Here is a 20313-nt window from a genome sequence, read left to right on the forward strand (position 1 = left end):
TGATCTGTTTGTTGATTTGAGATGTGTTTTCTGTTCTGTTGCCTAACAAAGGGTTAAGAAACTACCAGAATGCTTAGCGGCTAAAACAAGAGTTACGCGCGTTTTTCCTTAGTATAAATAGAAGTGCCGCGTATACGGAAAACTACTAGCATACATGGAGCTGTTGATGATATGTTTTGTGAAGTTGGCTGAACGTGTAATGGTCGCTACTGATTTCCCTAAATAAAGAAGCCTTTGTTTCATATCCGACGTCCTGCTGTTTATTTTGGAGGTAGTTAATCTACATTTTTGGTGCCGAAACCCGGGATAAGATGAGCCAGGAGGACTCAATCGGAGATGCAGCCGGAGCTGCGGGAATGACAGGAGACGAACGTCGGACAGAAGCGGAAAGAATGAGACGAAAGCGAGGTACAATCAGAGGTGCCACTACAAGACTTATTAATCAGATTGACTCAGAAATGGCCAAGCCAGATCCAGATACTGATCACTTGAGTACTTTATTGGAAATGCTGTCGGCTAAGGAGGACAGTCTGTCTGAACTCGACCACGGAATAGAACGGCTAACTACGGTGGATGACTTGGAAACGGAGATCGAAGCCTCCGAGGAATACAAGGAACGTGTCATCATGTCCAGGAGCCGTGCGCAGCGCACGATAAAGAAAATGGAGGAGGTGAACCAAAGCGCAGCACATCTAAGAGTGAGTGACGCTTCAGGTAACTCAGTACCACAGAGACAATCAGTAAAGCTACCAAGGTTGATTATTGACAAATACAATGGAGATGTCAGTATGTGGCAAGAGTTTTGGAGCCAATATGAGACTGCTATACACGAAAATGATGCACTGTGCAAGAGAGAGAAATTTACCTATCTGAAAACCTACCTCACTGGTGCAGCTGCAAAGGCAGTAGCAGGACTGGTGTTAACAGATGTAAATTATGACAGCGCAATCACTTTACTGCAAAACAGATTTGGAAGGAAAGATCTGGTGATCAGTGCTCACATGTCAAAGCTACTAAATCTAAACCCTGTAAAGAAATCATCTGATGTGAATGCATTAAGGCGGTTATATGATGAATGTGAAATTCAGATTAGGAGCTTGGAGTCACTGGGTGTAGTGTCAGAAACCTACGGAAGCCTACTATGCCCAATCTTACTGCAGATGATTCCAGATGACATAGCTCTTGAATATAGTCGTCAGAGGGGAGTGGATGATGAATGGAAGGTTGCTGAAATAGTCACATTCCTACAGAAGGAGGTTCAGAGCAGGAAGAGCACTGCAAATGACAAATTCATATAGAACAGAACATAAAGCAGAAAACAAGCCATGGAAGCAGTCACGTTCATTCAATGAAGTGAAAATGAAAGGACCTAGCATGCAATCTGCTGCTGCACTGCACACAGCCAGCCAGAAGACATACAACTGTTTGTTCTGTGACAGTGCAGAACATAAATCTGAACATTGCCCAGATCACAACGTTCCTGAACGCAAAGACAAACTCAAGAAAATGGGAAGATGCTTTGTGTGTTTAGGACGGAAACACATTGCAAGATTCTGCAAGATGAAGGATGTGTCATGTGAAAAATGTGGAAGAAGACATCACATTGCTGTGTGCACGGGTGAGAGAAATGAGGTGCAGCCCCACACTGTTACTGAAGATGCTGTTGTTTCCTCAGTCATTCCTCATTCAGTGAGGATGAAAACAGATGGACAGAACACTGTGCTGCTCCAAACTGCTAAGGCGTGGGTGCAAGGTCCATCAGGCAGAAAAATAGCTCGCTGCTTACTCGATGGAGGCAGTCAGAGAAGCTTCATCCATGAAAACCTAGTGAAGAGCCTGAAGTTACCAGTAATCAGACAAGAGACACTCACTCTTCACACGTTTGGCTCCTCTGTCCCCACAAGGTCACAACGCAACACAGTTAAGGTAATCATGGAGAATGTCTGGGACAGCCAGCAGAGAATTGAAATAGAAGCTGTAGAAACCCCACAGGTGTGCTCAGCTGTGATGAAGGTTCCTGGTGACCAGATTCAACATGAGCTTAAGAAAAGGGGACTGCAACTAGCAGACTTCCCCGGCGATGACGGTGATCCTGAGCTCTCCATCCTGATAGGAGCAGACTACTATTGGCAAATAGTATCAGGAAGAGTGGAGAGACTCACAGAGACATTGGTTGCATTGGAGAGCACCTTTGGATGGTCTGTGCAGGGACCAGTGTCCATGTCAAGTGTCGCAGAGGCTGCCTGCATGTTCATACCACTTGATGAAGACACACTTGTCTCCAAGCAACTGAATGCATTCTGGGAAATTGAGTCTCTGGGTATCACAAGTGACAAAACACAGAACCCAGCAGAAGAGGAGGCTCTGCAGATGTTCGAAAGAACGACAACCTTCAAAAATGGACGATACCGACGTGGAGTTGCCATGGAAACCAGAAAGAGCAGAACTCCAAGACAACTACAGAGTTGCCAAAAAGAGGTTTGAAGGTCTGAAGAGAAGCCTAAAGAAAGATGTTACATTGTACAGCAGATACAATGAAGTAGTGGAGGACTACTTACAACAGAACATTGCAGAGGATGTGCCAAAGGACAATGCAAATGCAGACAATGTGAAATACTACTTACCTCACCACGCAGTTCTCCGAGAGGACAAGGTGACCACAAAATTGAGAGTGGTATTTGATGCGTCGTCCCATGAAGATGGCTATCCATCTCTCAATGACTGTTTACTCACAGGACCAAACCTAAATCCGGATATTCTCAGCATCCTGATTAGGTTCAGAAAACATGAGATCGCCTTCATGGCAGACATAAAAAAGGCGTTTCTGCAGATATCCCTCGCCGAGAAAGACAGAGACGCAGTGAGGTTCCTGTGGCTCTCGGGCCCACCAAATGGAGAACAGGATGAAAGGCTGCGGATGCTGAGGATGACAAGAGTGGTGTTTGGAGCCTCCCCAAGTCCCTTCTTACTCGCCGCTACAATCAGAAAGCATCTGCAAAATTATGAAACCGAACAGCCACAAGTTGTAGAGACAATAAGAGAGTCACTTTATGTTGATGACCTTATTGCAAGCTCACGCACTGTGGAAGAGGCTTACTATGTAACAACCACCGCTAAGCAAATGCTGTCAACCGCAGGCATGGACCTCTGCAAGTGGATGACCAACTCTCCTGAGCTGAAGAGGAAATGGGAGGAGAGCACAACAGACCACACACTGGCGCCAGAGACACACGGAGCAGTGCTGAAGGTGTTAGGCTTAGTGTGGAGACTAGAGACCGATGACTTCACGTTTGACCTCAGACCGCTAGTGAGCATTCTAAAGCAAAAGAAGAACACAAAGAGGAGCGTTCTACAGTCATCCGCACGTATCTATGACCCGCTTGGGTTCCTGACTCCCTTCACCATCAGAATCAAGTGCATGTTTCAAGAAATGTGGGAGAGAGGACTCTCCTGGGATGAGGAGCTACCACCCGATCTGACTCGAGAATGGCAACAGTGGTGTTTAGAACTGCCCCAGCTACACCAACTCGCCATACCAAGGTGGTACCGAACAGACTCGCAGTCAGAGAACAAGCATGCCCTGAAACTAAATGTGTTCTGTGACGCCAGTGAAAGAGCTTACAGGGCTGTAGCCTACCTGCAAGGTGAAACTCAAGACGGAGAACCTACAATGAGCCTAGTCGCGTCCAAATCCAGGGTGGCCCCTCTCAAGAAAATGACACTGCCACGCCTAGAGCTCATGGGAGCTGTGATCGGAGCGAGACTAGCAAACAACTTGATGATTACTCTGAAAATGGAACCAATTCAGATAAGAATGTGGACAGATTCTATGATTACGCTGCATTGGATCTGCAGCTCTGCTCAGAAGTGGAAACAGTTCGTCGCAAATAGAGTGACCGAGATCCAGTCACTGACCAACCCAGAGTCATGGTCACACATCGCAGGAAAGATAAATCCAGCTGACCTCCCCACCAGAGGACAAACTGTTGAAAACTTGAAACATAGCCATCTATGGTGGAATGGTCCCAGCCTTGTGACATCAGCCGATCAGTCAGAGGAGACTGATGATGATTATGTTCCAGAAAGGGCGAACACAGAACTCAAGTCGAGTCACCAAGTCACTGTACAGCTTGCTGCAAATGACGCAGACCTCACTGAACCAGTGCTGGAGCTAGCCAGATACAGCAAACTGAAAAGAGTCTTCAGAGTGACAGCCTGGATAAAGAGATTCATAGCAAATGCTCAAACAAAACCAAAGACAAGAGGAGAACTGACTGCTGACGAGCTCTTCGAGGCCGAAAGGTACTGGATCAAGATAACACAACAACAGAGTTTCAGTAAAGAGATCAAACAACTAAAGACAGGAAAGGGCCTCAGTGACTGTAAGATTAAAGAACTCAAGCCATTCCTGGATGAACATGAACTGCTCAGTGTGGGAGGAAGGCTGCAGCAGTCTGACTCCACATTCAGAGAGCAGCACCCATGGATCCTGCCCAGCAAGCATAAATATTCAGAAATGCTCATACAGTACTGTCATGAGAAGGTGATGCATTCAGGAGTTAGAGACACCCTCGTACAAGTTAGGGAGAGATACTGGATCATGCGCGCAAGGCAGCTGGTCAAGAGTGTTGTGGCAAGATGCACAATCTGCAAAAGATTCAAGGCAAAGGCTGGAAGGCAGATCACTGCACCTTTACCAAAGGACAGAATAACTGAATCCCCACCATTCGAAGTCACAGGTGTGGATTTTGCAGGACCGCTTATGTGAAAGTGGAGGATTCTGTAAAAAAGTCATACATCAGGCTATTCACCTGTGCGGTAACCAGAGCCGTACACTTGGAGCTAGTCTCAGATCAGTCAACAGAGACATTCCTGTTAGCGTTGAAAAGATTCATTGCTAGAAGAGGATTATGCAAGGTAATCTACTCAGACAACGCAAGAATGTTCAAGAGAGCTGATCAGGACTTGAAAGAGCTGTGGAAAGCCATCAAAGACCCTGAACTGCTGCAGTTCTTCTCAGAAAGGGGAATCACTTGGAGATTCATCGCTGAGCGAGCAGCCTGGTGGGGCGGATTCTGGGAGAGGCTCGTCCGATCAGTAAAAACATGCCTGAAGAAAGTTCTTGGAAGAGCTTCACTCAACTTCGAAGAAATGTGCACAGTCCTGACAGAGGTTGAGGCTACACTAAACTCTAGGCCTCTGACCTTTGTGCATAATGAAGTGGATGAGCCACAGCCACTGACTCCAGCTCACTTCCTGGTGGGTAAACGACTGACCTCTCTACCACCCAAGCCATTCCCAGCTGAAACACAGCACCCAACTGCTAACAAGGCAGAGATCACACGAAGATGGAAGTACAGGCAGAGACTCACAACCAGCTTCTGGAATGCCTGGCGCAAGGATTACCTACTAGACTTGAAGTCAGCACACCGCTGTGACACACCGACACCCACCCCACTGAAAGTGGGTGACGTCGTACTCATTGGAGAAGATCACACACCCAGACAAACCTGGAAACTGGGAAGAATCAAAGAACTGCTTCCAGGCCGAGATGGTCTTGTTAGGTCGTGCTCAGTTCGCACTACATCAGGGACTTTGTTGAGGAGACCTGTTCAGTTACTGTATTGTCTGGAGATTTAGATGACCAGAGTAGTTCATCGGGGGGAGAATGTTGTAACTTAATAGCTTACAGTTTAGGATTGGTGATTTGATCTGTTTGTTGATTTGAGATGTGTTTTCTGTTCTGTTGCCTAACAAAGGGTTAAGAAACTACCAGAATGCTTAGCGGCTAAAACAAGAGTTACGCGCGTTTTTCCTTAGTATAAATAGAAGTGCCGCGTATACGGAAAACTACTAGCATACATGGAGGTGTTGATGATATGTTTTGTGAAGTTTGCTGAACGTGTAATGGTCGCTACTGATTTCCCTAAATAAAGAAGCCTTTGTTTCATATCCGACGTCCTGCTGTTTATTTTGGAGGTAGTTAATCTACATATACAGTATACCTTTAAAGAGGCCCTATTCTGCTTTTAGCGGGTTTCCCTGTCCTGTAGTGTGTTATAGGTTTTAGTGCATGTAAATGGTCTGAAATGCCTCTATTTGATTCCTTTGTTTACTTCAGTAACATAGTGACATCACCATGTAACACTCGGCTTCTATTGACTACTGCTCCAACACATTGTACGTTATCGGCTAAGGGGTGAGACATCTCTAAGAACCTGAAAATGAGCAGAATATGTACTTATTAAATCGAAAATAGATTTTAAAAAATGAAAACAGCAAACAGGAAATGTGGCATCTTGTTCTCAGATTTCTAATATATTCTTATGTCCGGTCCCTACTGAGCATGACCCCCCCACTCCACACCCTTCTCATCTGCTGTTCACCCAGCATTCACTTCATACATAAACTTAAGCCCCCATCTGAAACGGTCCCTATGGTAACCGATAGTGCTGGGGAGGATGTCCGACAACATTGAAGATATACTATTACCGAGCAGCACTAAAGTGTGTGTGTGTGGGGGGGGGGTTCCACGGTTTTAACAGACATCTTTTTATCTATTCGTTTCCATGCTCTTATGCTCTGGGGCCATATGTGGAGGGAGCCTTTAATCTGCTGCAGGAGGAGGACATCACAGCCTTTTATACATGGACACTCTTCCTTGAGAAGTGCAGGGCTTGTTCACAGGGCTCAGCTGTCCACAGTTCTGTTCTCTAATAGAAGAAGGGCTGTAGCCTTTCCTTTATGATGTATAGAGAGGACTGACTGTGTGCTGCCCAGGCACAATGTCATTTTATGGATCTATCGGTGTGACTGCAAGAGTACGTATCTGCAGGATGTCAGCTGCAATATTTTAGAAATTATGCTTGGATGGATTTTTGTTTGTGATTGTTGCTATTGGCAATAAGCTGCCGTATTGTTAATGTCTAGCGTGTGTGGTGTTTTACGATGGTTACATGTTGTTATTGTGGGCTGCCACTGCACAATTTTCAAAAGTTTTGATTATTTTAACCGGTATTGCAATTGGGATATGACTCATGTTATTACAGAGAATGATCATTTTTGTAATGTTGTTCACATTATCTCAGATTTTATTTTTTACGATTTTAAACATTTAAATTATTGTATATTTATTAAAAGATCAAAGTGTCATTTTTATATATTTCTAGATTGTTGTAACACACATGTTATTATTATTTATTGTTTTTCATTATTTTCTATAATAATAATAGTTGTATTAATACAATACTTCATTTCGATATTTTCACATATTTTGCCATAACCATAATTAAATATCTCTGTGTAGATATCGATACATGCAGCACGATGTTATTGAAATGCTGTTTTTAAGTAAAGCAATTGGCTGTCGCACTGCGCACAAGACACATGTTTCCTTAGGTTTATTGAAATCTCTCTGTCTATCTTCCAATTGCATTCTTTATTACATGCTTAAATGCATATGATTATTATTGTCCTTTACATAAGTGCTAATTGTGGCTAGCTTTGAACTCACCGTGTGTTTCCTCCCTCCTGCAGCGGCTCGAATGAGCAGCCTCCATCAAAGGCTTGGAAAAGTGCAAATCTTACCCCTCCCCTGATAACTGCTGTCTGGGGAGGGAAGAGAGAACTTTGCCTGTGTGGTTGTCTCGACCTGAATGGAAATGTTCACACAGCCAGCCCCTCTGACGTGGATTCATGGGAAGGAGCAGAGGCCAGGCCCGTTCATGGAGAATATGAGACTGCATGTAAAGATTTAAAATTAGGATCAGAGGAGCATCAACACTGCATCTGTCCAGGTAGGAGAAAGACTCAATGCTGTTTGTATTGTTAAAGAAAATATGGAGGACGATTAGGGCCACATGGACATTTGGACCTGACCAAAAGTTTTTTTGTTTTGTTCTCGGATTATAGTCAGAATTTAGAATTGTGTCTCGGAATTGTGAGTTTTATCTAAAACTTTGAATCTCAAAGTCCTGGTCATACGTGAAATACATCTGTTGAGTGAGTCGAATAGCCAGTTCAATGTTGAATCCAGTTCCATATTAATAACGTTAATAGTGTAGCTCAAGTAGTCTAAATATAGATATATGAGGCTAATTTAGAGTTTCTTTTCATCTCTAACCTTTGTAATTAAAATGGATTTGTTACTGCACTGCAAGGGATCTTTTTTTTGTATGCTTTACTTAAAGGCATAGGTGCAATGCTTTAAGTTGAGTCGTGTGAGGTATTTGTCCATAGTCAGTGTATTAGATTATGGCTGGAGTGGTGCAGGGATAACATCCAGTATTTTTGTAGACCGACTTGGAAGTTAGCATCGCAAGGGCTACCTCGGCTAAAAGCAATTGGATTTTTGGAATATAGCATAAGATATGTCGTAAACACATGTTTGTGATACGTTTTGTTCAGCGGATAATCTCCACATACACTGCCGGTCCAAAAAAAAGGTTCACACACTCTAATATTCGTTGGACCGCCTTTAGCTTTGATTACGGCACGCATTCGCTGTGGCATCGTCTCCACAAGCTTCTGCAATGTCACAACGTTTATTTCTGTCTTGCATTAATTTTTCACCAAGATCTTGTTTTGATGACGGGAGATTCGGACCACTGCGCAAAGTCTTCTCCAGCACATCCCAAAGATTCTCAATCGGGTTCAGGACTCTGTGGGGGCCAATCCATGTGTGAAAATGATGTCTCATGCTCCTGAACCACTCTTTCACAATTTGAGCCCGATGGATCCTGGCATTGTCCTCTTGGAACAATCCCGTGCCATCAGGGAAGAAAAAATGCATTGATGGAATAACCTGGTCCTTCAGTATATTCAGGGAGTCAGCTGACCTCATTCTTTGGGCACGTTGCTGAACCTAGACCAGACCAACTGCAGCAACCCCAGATCATAGCACTGCCCCGCCCCCCCCCCCCACAGGCTTGTGACCTTTCTTTTGGCCGGGCAGTGTATTTGCTCAACATTTATTTAGATTATGAAGTGTATATGCAATTGCCAGAAGTAAAAAGCTAACGTTATGCTGTAAACAGACTACACCGTGGTCACATCACTTCATGTTACCATGGCTAAGCTAAAGGTGGCTAATGTTCAATGTTTATTAGAACTTCAGACATTTGCCAGTGATGAGGTATTTTATGTCTTAGAACAATACGCAACATCTTTTCAGGTTGTGTTAACCACTGATCTTATTCTAGGCGGCTAACCAAAGATATAATCGAAAATACGTTGACTTCACAACAAATCAGAAGGGGTAAAGTGCTCACTCATTGGCAGGTTTAACGACTCATTCCTGCACCAGTTTGACGAAACGAAAAGGAGTTAGGGCACGGAGGCAAATCAATGTCCTGCTGTGGATGGGGGGAAGCAGCAAAGTATATTTTAGCCACCTAAAAAAGACCCACTTAAAATTGTAATGAATATACATGTAAGTGTATGTTGGTGTTTAGAGACAGAGAACTCTAGTTGTTATCCACGCCCACCTCAAAGCCACCAGACCTCATTGATAAAAACAGAGATGTTGTCTTGCAGGAGACGGGAGTAGCTGCCTCAGTCATTCAGTCTGTTTGTTTTGTGTGATGAGTTAGTTTGGTTTCACCTAACTTGTCACAACTCAACTAAGTTTACATTATTTTAGGTTGCTAAATTGTGTTTTGCTAGTGCTCCATTGTATTGCTCCACAGCAGTTATAGCTGTCTGTTTCCCCTATCTGGGGGCGGGCCAACAGTTTATCTACTCGAAGTATTACACTGACTTTGGTAGGTAGTTGATAGAACAAATGATGTCTTTAAGTAGCAATAGCGCAATACGAAAATACTCCCTTTAAAGTAATAGTCCATCATTATAGTAAAATGCAGAATGAAATGTCCTCTGTAAGTGCAGAATCAAAATGCTTGATTAATCCTAGAGGCAAATTGGGCTTTGCGTTGCCCCATTAAGATAACAATAAATGGATATTTAGATCAACATAAGTTGAATTACAAAAAGTGACAATATGTCTGAATAGTAGTGGAGTATTTCCATTTTATTTTTCTTGTTTGCCCCCACTCAAAGTACTTGTGTTGTGGAGATGTTCCCATAAACACTCAGAAATAAAACACTCAAAGCATGTGACGCGTTTGAAGCGAGGAATATCATGCACATTACGTTTTGTAGAAATATGAACCACAACAGATTATAGAAGTTGTTTGTTGTTTATGCTAACAGCACATATCCCTACAAAGATTGGTTGTTTATGTGGCCTTAGTTTCCCCACCAATGTGTATTATTGTGGCCCATGTTGCATACTCAGCATTATATCACATGACTCTATGAGGTCGTTGTATAAAACCCTTCATCTCAGCCTTTGGTAAATCAATGCCTGCTTGCTCTTCAATAAAGTAACTGTCCCATTGTGTTTGACTGATAAGATTATTTTGAAATCAAAGTCCAACATGTGATCTACCTGAGGTGATGTCATGTAGTCTATACAAGTATAAATGCTGATTAATAATTTGCTCGTACCTTAAATGTGTAGTTACGGAAGAAGATTAGGGCCACAAATAATTCTGTGGAATAAATGAAAATTCTGAGATAAAATTCAGTAAAAAAAGTGAGAAATGCGAGGAAAAATGTCAGATTCTCAGAAATAAATCACAGTTCTGAGATTAAAGTTAGAGTTCTGAGATTAAAGTCTGAATTTTAAGGAAAGAAAGAGAAAGAAAATCACTTTGGTCAGATCCACGGCCCCTTATCCTGTTCTGTGTGTAGATACAAAATCAAAACCTTTTTGTTTCTAAGAAATGTTCCCTCAGCAAACAATCCTTTTGATGAATTGAATTTATAAACAGATTTGAAACTGTTTTCCGTTTTTTTACTATTTCACCCCAATCTAACTTGGCTGCTGCATGAAGTCATGAAAGCTGGGACTGGCTGTTGGACGCCATTCTTAAGAACTGAACCACATTCATACGAGTCCAAGGCCTGCTAGCTGACTCTAAAGATGTTCTTCCTCTCCTCTGGGACTCATTCCTGGCCAATGACATGCACAAACACACCCTTTGCATCTGTGCTGGTTGTGCATTTGAATCTTAGTTGTCTTGATTACAAACAGGCTAATGCGAGATACTTGAGATGAAGGGATAGCGGTGGTTAGGAGTCGCTTGTCTGTTAGACAGTGAGTGTATTGTGCACCCATGACAGGGTTAGCAAAAAATACCCTCAGCACCACCCCTGGATCTCTTTGAATATCTTTTGCTCTCCATGTGATTCCGTCCCTCTCTTTATTTTTCTCTGTGATCCCTGTTTACCGCTCGAGGTTTGAGCTCTGACAGTCTGGACGCAGGGGTCATGGAGGGAGGGGATCATTCGGCGGGGGGCAGTGATGAAAGCCCCTCTGAAGCTGAGTTTCCCTCAGGGAGAGAGGAAGGGCTGACCAACGACGAGCAGATGAGCCCGGACTGGCTGGAGGACATGGAGGACAGCGACTCTCTGGCGGTTGAGCGACTCCTCTCGCCCATGTCCAGAGCAGAGGTGCCTGGCCCCGGCTGCAGCCCGGCCTGGGCCCTGGCTCTCTACGGACGAGAGTGTTTCAGTGGAGAAGTAATCAAGTACGCAGTGAATCTGGGGCAGCACACGGGATCGCCATGTTTGGATGTGAAAACACAGGTGGGTAGCAGACGCTGAGTCAGATTTGACCTTAACCAGGCTTGTGGAGTAACAGATTACATGCTTTAATGGAATGTAATTGAGTACTCAAGAATATTACTGAAGTGTAATTTTGATGCACTTTTAATAAAGTATTTTAATTGTTTTCATTTTAGTTTCAGGTAATTTTTATATTTAGTATTATTATTATTTAGGTATATACCAGGGGTGGCCAACCAGTCAGAGACGAAGAGACATATATTTGACTGTGTTACAGCAAAGAGCCACATCATACACACATCGTGGATGTATGTCAGCCCACTTCTCTTTTGCCCTTTCTCTTTTGCTCTCACCCTTTCTGTGTGCTCCAGGGGCATAGCTGGTTTTGAAGTTTGAGTGGGGTGGACTTCACATCCTCTCGGGGGGTCCGGGGGCATGCTTCCTCGGGCAGATTTTTAAAAACACTTTAAAGTGAGTTGCATGCTTCTGGTGCACTTTGAGAGCAAAATTAAGAGGCTACACAATAGAACGGTGTGGTCTTGGTAAGGGGAGGGGGCAGAACTCTCAACACTAATGTGAGACATAAAAAATATATATATATACATTTTTCTTTTCAAAATGTTCATGGGTGGGATTTAATTGTTTTTAGGTGGGCTGAAGTTCACCTAAAATAGGTATAGCTACGCCACTGGTGTGCTCCCTCACTCTATTCCTCTGTGCCCCTCTCTATCTCTCACACATAGAAAATGAAAATCTAAAAATGTACAATAATTGACACACAGACACACACACTCAAAAACACACACTCCAATAGAGACACACTCTGTCACACAGACAGACACACATACCTCTGCTCAGCCAGACCTCTTGTAAATGTCACACACCATGACATTGACAGAAAGTATTAAGACCAGAGGCCAGTTATTTTCAGCCATTAAGATTGTGTGCACTGTTTCACACACACTCTCACCTAATCATGTGAAAACTACTTTTGTATTACTGCATGTTGCTTCTTTGAACTAAGTTGGCATTCATTGCCTTGAACAATCCTTTAATCTGGCTTACAATATTTAAAGGTTTGTATTTAAAACAAACGCATGACTAAGGTTGGTTCACATACTGCCTCATGACAGTTATTTAAATGAAGTGTATTTTAGTTAATTATCCTCTCATGATAACTATCTGAACTTTTACCCTGTGACTGGCAGAAGCTCTGCTGACAGAGATGCACTTTCTCTCGTATTTATTTCGTTATCGCAATTCAGCAACTCGGGAGTCCTAGTGTGTCGGTGGCCAGCTTTCCATGAGCAGGCCCTCTCACACACAACTACAACTGCAAAGTGTTACCGTTTTGATTTGACAACTTTGTATTGAGTTATTACGGTTTTATCTGAGTTGTATTTTTGCCGTTCAGAAGCAGATCTCTCCCTTCACTGTCACATCGCGAGTGCAGTAGAACCCGCCCCCTGTACTGCAGGATCTGCATTCTGATTGGCTAAAGCACTTCAGTGTCGAAAACTCTGTGTAACGATTGGCCTGGAGCTTGTGTGTCGTTAATCCTTTTTGAACTTGGATACATATGCGCAAAAAACCCACACAATTAAAATTCCATTTGAATGAATTATTATTATTATAACTATTCATATATACCAGGGGTGGTCAACCCGTTGGCCACCCCTGGTATATATGAATAGTAATAATAATAATAATAATAATAATAATAATAATAATAATAATAATAATAATAATAATAATAATACATTTGTATTTGTTGTCATTTCTACAGTAAGTATTGTCTACAGATTCATATTGTTAGCTAAAACAAATATTACTAGCGAATACAAATATATATTAACTAATAATTAAACATTGACATATAGGCTAAGATATCAAGCAGCAGCATTACAATCAGCTCCACTTTTACTAGCTGTGATTAAAACAATACATGCATAAATAATTATAATCCTGTAATTTAACATATATAATAATATATATATTCGTAGGTAAGGTATTCCTTTACTGTTAATGAAAAAACATGTTATCAGATTACTGGTATCTCTTTGGAAAACAAGGATTTCTGGCAGAATTACAATTTTAAAATACATTTTAAAATAAAGGAGGACATATTAAGAAGCCAACACTGTGGGTGCTCTTAATCCATTTACTGTTGTAAACAAAAAAGATATAGTGTTGGTTGTGAAATGATCAGATGTTATCTCTCCTCTGGTGCTCTATAATGAAGCGCATATTTATTCAAAGGGGCCCTATTATGTATTTTGGGGTTTCCCCTTTCCTGTAGTGTGTTACATAGGTTTTTGTGCATGTACATAGTCTGCAAAGGGCTAACATCCCTGTGTTTCCTCCAGAGGGAGTTTCTCTCCCACACACTCCATTGGACTCCTTTGTCACTTCCATAACATCATGACATCACATTGTAATACTCGCGCTTCTATTGGCCAACACATTTTAGGTTATCGGCTAAGGGGCTGGAAAAAAGTGATTGCCCAATCACAAGAGAGCCAGCCTGCATACCAATCAGAGCAGACTGTGCTCTGGTTTCAGACAGAGGGTGAAAAGAGGTGCTGCAGCACAGGCAGTATGAGCAAAAAAAAGAGCTTTTTGAACATTAAATCGTGGAGACATGTCCCAGTAGAGACGATAAATACTAATATGAACCTGGAAATTAGCATAATTTGCCCTCTTTAATAAGAGAGAGAAGAGGTTTTCTGCACAAACAAATATCTTTGTATATAGTCATCAAAATATCCTCTTATTTGTGTTTTATTGCTTATGGTGATAAACTGCAGCTTGTGTTCCAGAGTTTTCATTTACATTTTTGCAAATTATCTATTGTGTTTCATCCAAGTGATTATTAAATGCAGTTTCACTCCCGAGTATTATTCTCTTGCTGGATTATCAGAGCAGGATTTATTTTCCTATCTGTAATGAAGTGGGTCAGCTTTGGGCTAAATAAGACGAGAACATGTGGGGCCCTTTAAGATAATTGGCATATTATTCTCTCCAAACTGGATCTGAATAATAATATGTGAACTTGGCCCCCGGCAAAGAAAGTTAATGTCATTTGCAGAACAATATTAAGGAATAGTCTTTGTGTTAGCAAGCCTTTATGCTCAGCCGCATCTTCTGAAGATTTGTGTAACCGCTAATGACACACCTTTAGAGCCGTGCTGCTACGACTCCTCGATCACTTCACTTCAAAAGTGCCGTTGCCTTCTGTTGCCACGGTGAACAGAGAGAAATAAAGTGCTGCCGCATATTTGCTGGAAACAAAGCTCTTTCTAGGAAAAGCATGTGGTGTTATTTTAGGGCTGTGTTGATTTTGCGCTTTTTTATTTTTTACAGGAACTGCAGCAGCAGCTTTGGATCGAAACAAGGAATCTTAAGAAAACCAGAATTTTCTACCAGAAGCTGATGCAGCAAGAGAGAAAAAACAAAGGTACCCATATCATCACACTGACAGCATACAGAAGCTCCAGTGTGATTGATAAAACGCTATTACACCGCTTAGTTGAAACCTCGATTCTGATTGGTCAATTTGGACATTCAGCGATCTGCTCTTTTACGATAGTACACTGTTGCTAAGGATGCTCTGATTAAGAGCCTTCATGATCTTTTGATCCCCCAGGGGAAATCCAGTTGTTCAGTCTGTTATTATACCCAGTGCAGTACACAGGACCTATGCCTGTATACTACGGTCTGAATACATAAAAACAAACAAATGCATATTTACTATGGAGAGGTGTTGGAGCAAATAGACTGCCAGGTTTTCCACTGCCAGGTATGCCGGAGCCAGAGAGAAGTTGGGGTTTGGTGCCTTGCTCAAGGACACTGCGGCAGTGCCCATGAGGTGAAATGGCACATTTCCAGCTACCAATCCAGACAATGTATTGTTGGTCCAATCGGGACTTGAACCTGCTACCATTTGGTTCCCAAGCCATGTCCCACTGAGATACTGCCCAACAAGTCCGAAAATTGATACCAGTTGTGATATAAACACATGAATTAATGTTAATCCATACAAAAAACCGAATGGAGTTGTTTAAATATTCTTTTGAATATTTGTGAATAGCAAGAAACGCATCAAAAAGACAACTAAAACAAGGAAACTGTTTAAGGATAAGGAGAGATATTCAAGGCCACAGAAGGCCGCACTAAACACTAAAGCGAACAGCAGAAGAAGACAGACAGGAAGTAAACACTAACAGAAACACAGTGTGGGCTCTGGCAGTGTTTAAAAACCTGGTTAATGCAAAAGAAAATGTGAACAGAGTTGGACAGTTACTGATCAGTGCTGCTGTCGACTATTCTCTTCTTAGCAGAAGCAATAAAACCATGTTTGAATCAATACGTTGTATCCAATTATTCCTAAATCACCCTGAAGCATCACATACTTGTATGTGTCCCAAAGGTTCTGACAACAAACTGATGCTTTCCAAACTCAAGTCCCAGCTTGAGGAACTCCGATCCAAAGTGGTCTTCTTGGATTCGGTGAAGAAACATCTTGAGGTGCTTTCAAAGTATCACAAATCCCAACAATGCTTTTTCTCATTCATCATCTAACAACCTACGCTTCTGTCCTTGACATGATTCCTTGTTTTTCTGCAGATTCTGAGCGTGGATCAGTGGGGTCTGGAGGTTTCATTACTTCCTTCTTTGGCCTCCTGTGGACCCAGCTCTTTGGACTTCCAGTCCTCTGAGGACCCATCTGTTCTCAGCTTCAGCACTAGCAAAGGGAAGAGCACTCTGCAGGTTGGGTCTCCTCTAGGCCTCATGGCTTACCTTTACGCCAGGTACTATTGATGAGGGTTTAATTTTGAAGGGCTAGGTCCGTCACAATGCATTGTGAAATAAGGACTTCATGCCACTGATATAATAAAAATATTATTAATAATAATAATAATAATAATAATAATAATAATAATAATAGCATAATAATAATAATAATAATAATAATAGCATAATAATAATAATAATAATAATAATAATAATAGCATAATAATAATAATAATAATAATAATAGCATAATAATAATAATAATAATAATAATAATAATAATAATAATAATAATAATAATAATAATAATAATAGCATAATAACGCAACTACAAAAAAATAAAATGGCGGGTTGGTGCAGGATGTCCCCTGTTGGCTGAGTCTGTGACCCCGGAAAATCGTTAGCATATTCCCAAAATAAGATCTGTGGTTAATACAACCTTATGCAATGTTTACTGTTTTTCTACATGTGTATCTGCACACCTGTGTCTGTTCAGGGGACACATTATTTTCAGTGTTTTAGACACAATCTGTTAGTAGGGGAAGTTTGAAATATCTTAATAGAAGCCCATGTCCCTAATCAACATTATGTTATGTATGTACCTATGTTTTACTTTGTTGATCTCAATGAATACCCATTTGTTTGGCTCCTCTCATGAGTCCCTCAACCATTAACCATGGTGTTGTAGTGTGGTGGGGGGGCTTTGGTGTGATGCTCTCTCACACTGAAAGAGGCCATTTAAAGTAGGCACCTACGGACATACAAATGTTCTGGGTACAAATATGCAGGACACCTGGAGGTATTACATATCCCACATGCTCTGAGATTTCTGAAAATAAACTGTTTGTTACTTTCTGAACTTAGTTGAGTTGCTATTCTCATTTCCATGGCAGAGATGCAGCTGTGGAAGGCTATATCCAGCAGTTTCTGTATACCTATCGCTTCCTCTGCACTCCTGAGCAGCTACTGCAGTTCATTACAGATAAATTCATCACTGCTGCAAGGTACTGTACATCCAGCAATCTCCACTAAAGCTTCTGTAAATCCTCAAATGTAATCAGAATCAGAATACTTTATTTATGTTGGGGAAAATTGGGCTTTGTGACAGTTGCTCTATTTTAGAATGAAACAACTGTAGATATTTAAGATACTGTATATTAAAAATTAATAGAATCAAAATATGTATATAAACATGAGAAATTAAAGTTGGAATAATATGTATACAAACATAAGGAGTTAAATGTCCCCTATTATGCAAAATGCACTTTTTGCTGTCTTTTATACATAAATATGTGTCCCTGGTGTGTAAGGAGACTCACAAAGTGTCAGAAAATACAACCCTCTCTCTTTTCCTCCTTACCCACATCTATAAAAACGGGGGTACAAACCAGCTGATGCAGATTTGCTGCCACTATGACGTCATAATGTGGGCTGGCCTTACATTGAGCTCCTAGCAACGTCCCACTCAAGTGACACATCCCAACCTATCCTGTCCGCTCTATGCAATCGCGAGCTGAATCCCCTCGAGTGGCAGCTCTGTGTCTGTGTGTTCTGCAGGATGTCTGCAGGAGGGACTTAGAGTTGTTGTAAATATAATACATATAATGTCTCTGTTCTAGTGGTAAACACTGAGAAGTGTTTCAGAAATATTGCTGTATGTGGTTTGGAACAAAATATGACGTTTAATCCCGGCAGCTTTTAGCTGAGTGTCTGTTAGAAACTTCTCTCTTCAGACAGAGAGCTGCATGCACTCAAAAGGGGCGTGGCCAGCTTCAGCTCAAATTTAAAGCGACAGTCACAGAATCAGCACTTCAGGAACAGGGCTGAAATAGAGGGGGATGAGGCATGCTACAATGGGGATCTGTTTGGTATTTTGAGCAAAACAAATGGCCCTACAATATATTGTTCAAATATAACATAATAGGAGACCTTTAAACGAATAATGTCCAATAAAAAGATAAAATACTATTAAATTTAAAAAACGTTCTGAATGTTTTTGTTTTTTTTCCATTCCAGGCAAGGTCCAGACATGTCAGGAGACGCTGAGAAGATCTTCCATCGCAGTCTGGATTTGTTCCAGTTCTGGATCACAGACTGTAGACAGGTGGACTTCGCCCCTAAGTCCAGCCTCGTGGATAAATTCGAAAGCTTTCTTAACACTGAGGTTAAAGTTAAACATTTTTGCTGCTTTTCTAAAATGCCAATACTTAATTTAAAAAAAGAAGAAATCTGACCCCTGTTCTCCCTCGCACATTATCTTCACTTGGAAGTACCCAGTAATAAACAATATTAATAACAAAGTAAATTGAATGGATATAAAAGGCTTATTTATTGCTGACAATAAGTTGAAGTCCCCTTTTTGAAGTTACCAATAATGAAGAACCAAAGCTGTTATAAGAAACTTCATCTTACTAACGTGTAGAAACCCCCCATCATCTTTTGCTGGCCTGATTTTATCAAGTTAGCCTACATCAGGTTAGCCAAACTATTTAAAGTGTTGTTCTTGTTTCTTTTGGTTGGATTTGGCAGCCGATAGCTTAATGTAATACAAATACAAACTCTGAGCAGGCACAACCAGGCTGGAGTAATTATCAACTCGGCTAACTGAAAACCTGAAAGCTAGCTAAGCTGAAGCTGTTAGTGGCTTTATTATTACAGCTTGTCACTGTTAACACACCTCAACACTTGAACATGTTTCAACATGTTGTAAACATAGAACCATCTCCGTATTTTACACAATTGTAGGTATACTTTGTAGGCATACGTCCTTGAACCCAACAGTTTGAGCTGGATAGCGTTGACTAGCAACTTAGATGAGGCTAGCGCTGTGTTTGCAGCTCAACTTTCACAGCAGCTCCACAGTTAAACTCCCAGCAGTAGCTACAGTAAAATTGTTTGTTTCAAACATAACACATCCACAAGTACTAGTGTTTACTTACAGATTGTGATACCAAACTTACAATATTAACATTTGACAATAACGTACCGTTCTATAATATTTAACTGTGCTGTTACAGCAGCTTACAGTTTCCTTACCCTATGTATATGTAGGACCCCAAATAAAAACAAATGAATTCAAACTAAAACTTGCCGATCTGCCTTTAAGACTGTACTTAGGTTATCAAATATCCATACATCAGCTTGAAAGACTTGCAGTATATAAAATACAACAGCAATACCTATATTAGGGTGAACACCTATATAGTTTTCAAATCTTTGTTTTTTTCCTCAGGTGCTTCCTGTGGACAGTCGGGGGGAGGCCCTTCTTGCTGCTCTCCACACCCCTGCTTATACCACGTGGAGCCAAAGAAGCGAAAGCGTCCTCAGCCTCCTCAGCCTCCAGGAAGAGGATGATTCTGTGTGTTTGCATTCGTCTACTGAGGATCTTGGGAGAAAGGTCAGTATCTCTGTCATCAATTTTACAAAACAATAACTCTGTTCTTCAGTTTCTTTTCAGGTTTTCAACTGTGGTCAACTACAGTACCTTTTGCAGTTGGATGCAGCAGGGTGATCAGTCCAAGATTTACTGGACTCTAACGAGAGCATTTCGTCCTCTATTAATCTATTTAATCAAACCAAACGTTATCAATAAGTCAGGGTCCAGATAAAAGACAAGACAACACGAAAGTATAAATAGGAAAAAGCAGAATAAGTATTCAAGATTTACAGATAAATCTAATGAACGGCTATGAAGAGTCAATGACAGCAATGTGTCCACACCTCTGATTTTAAAATTGCAGAAAGTGCTTTTTACAGTGTCTAAATTAGGAGATTTCCTGCTCTGTTTTCTCTCATATTACGAAAGAAATTACAAAACATTTTGGGGGTTTTACTCCTCTCTTTTTCGTCTTTAATTTACTGTTTGACCTAAACCTAAAAAACAATTACATT

General features: G+C 41.3%; 1 protein-coding gene across 1 annotated transcript in view; it reads left to right on the forward strand.

Moving 5' to 3' along the window:
- The window catches only part of LOC134859250 (kinase non-catalytic C-lobe domain-containing protein 1), a 51490-nt gene that overhangs the window by 20922 nt on the left and 10255 nt on the right, over positions 1-20313 (forward strand). Inside the window, exons 16-23 of the mRNA XM_063875641.1 lie at positions 7537-7796; positions 11300-11649; positions 14992-15085; positions 16058-16155; positions 16255-16439; positions 17316-17426; positions 18439-18586; positions 19655-19819. Of these exons, the coding sequence (XP_063731711.1) occupies positions 7537-7796; positions 11300-11649; positions 14992-15085; positions 16058-16155; positions 16255-16439; positions 17316-17426; positions 18439-18586; positions 19655-19819 (1411 nt within the window). The remainder of the gene's footprint in view (positions 1-7536; positions 7797-11299; positions 11650-14991; positions 15086-16057; positions 16156-16254; positions 16440-17315; positions 17427-18438; positions 18587-19654; positions 19820-20313) is intronic.

Source organism: Eleginops maclovinus, chromosome 22, assembly GCF_036324505.1.
Source record: "Eleginops maclovinus isolate JMC-PN-2008 ecotype Puerto Natales chromosome 22, JC_Emac_rtc_rv5, whole genome shotgun sequence".
Lineage (NCBI taxonomy): Eukaryota > Metazoa > Chordata > Actinopteri > Perciformes > Eleginopidae > Eleginops > Eleginops maclovinus.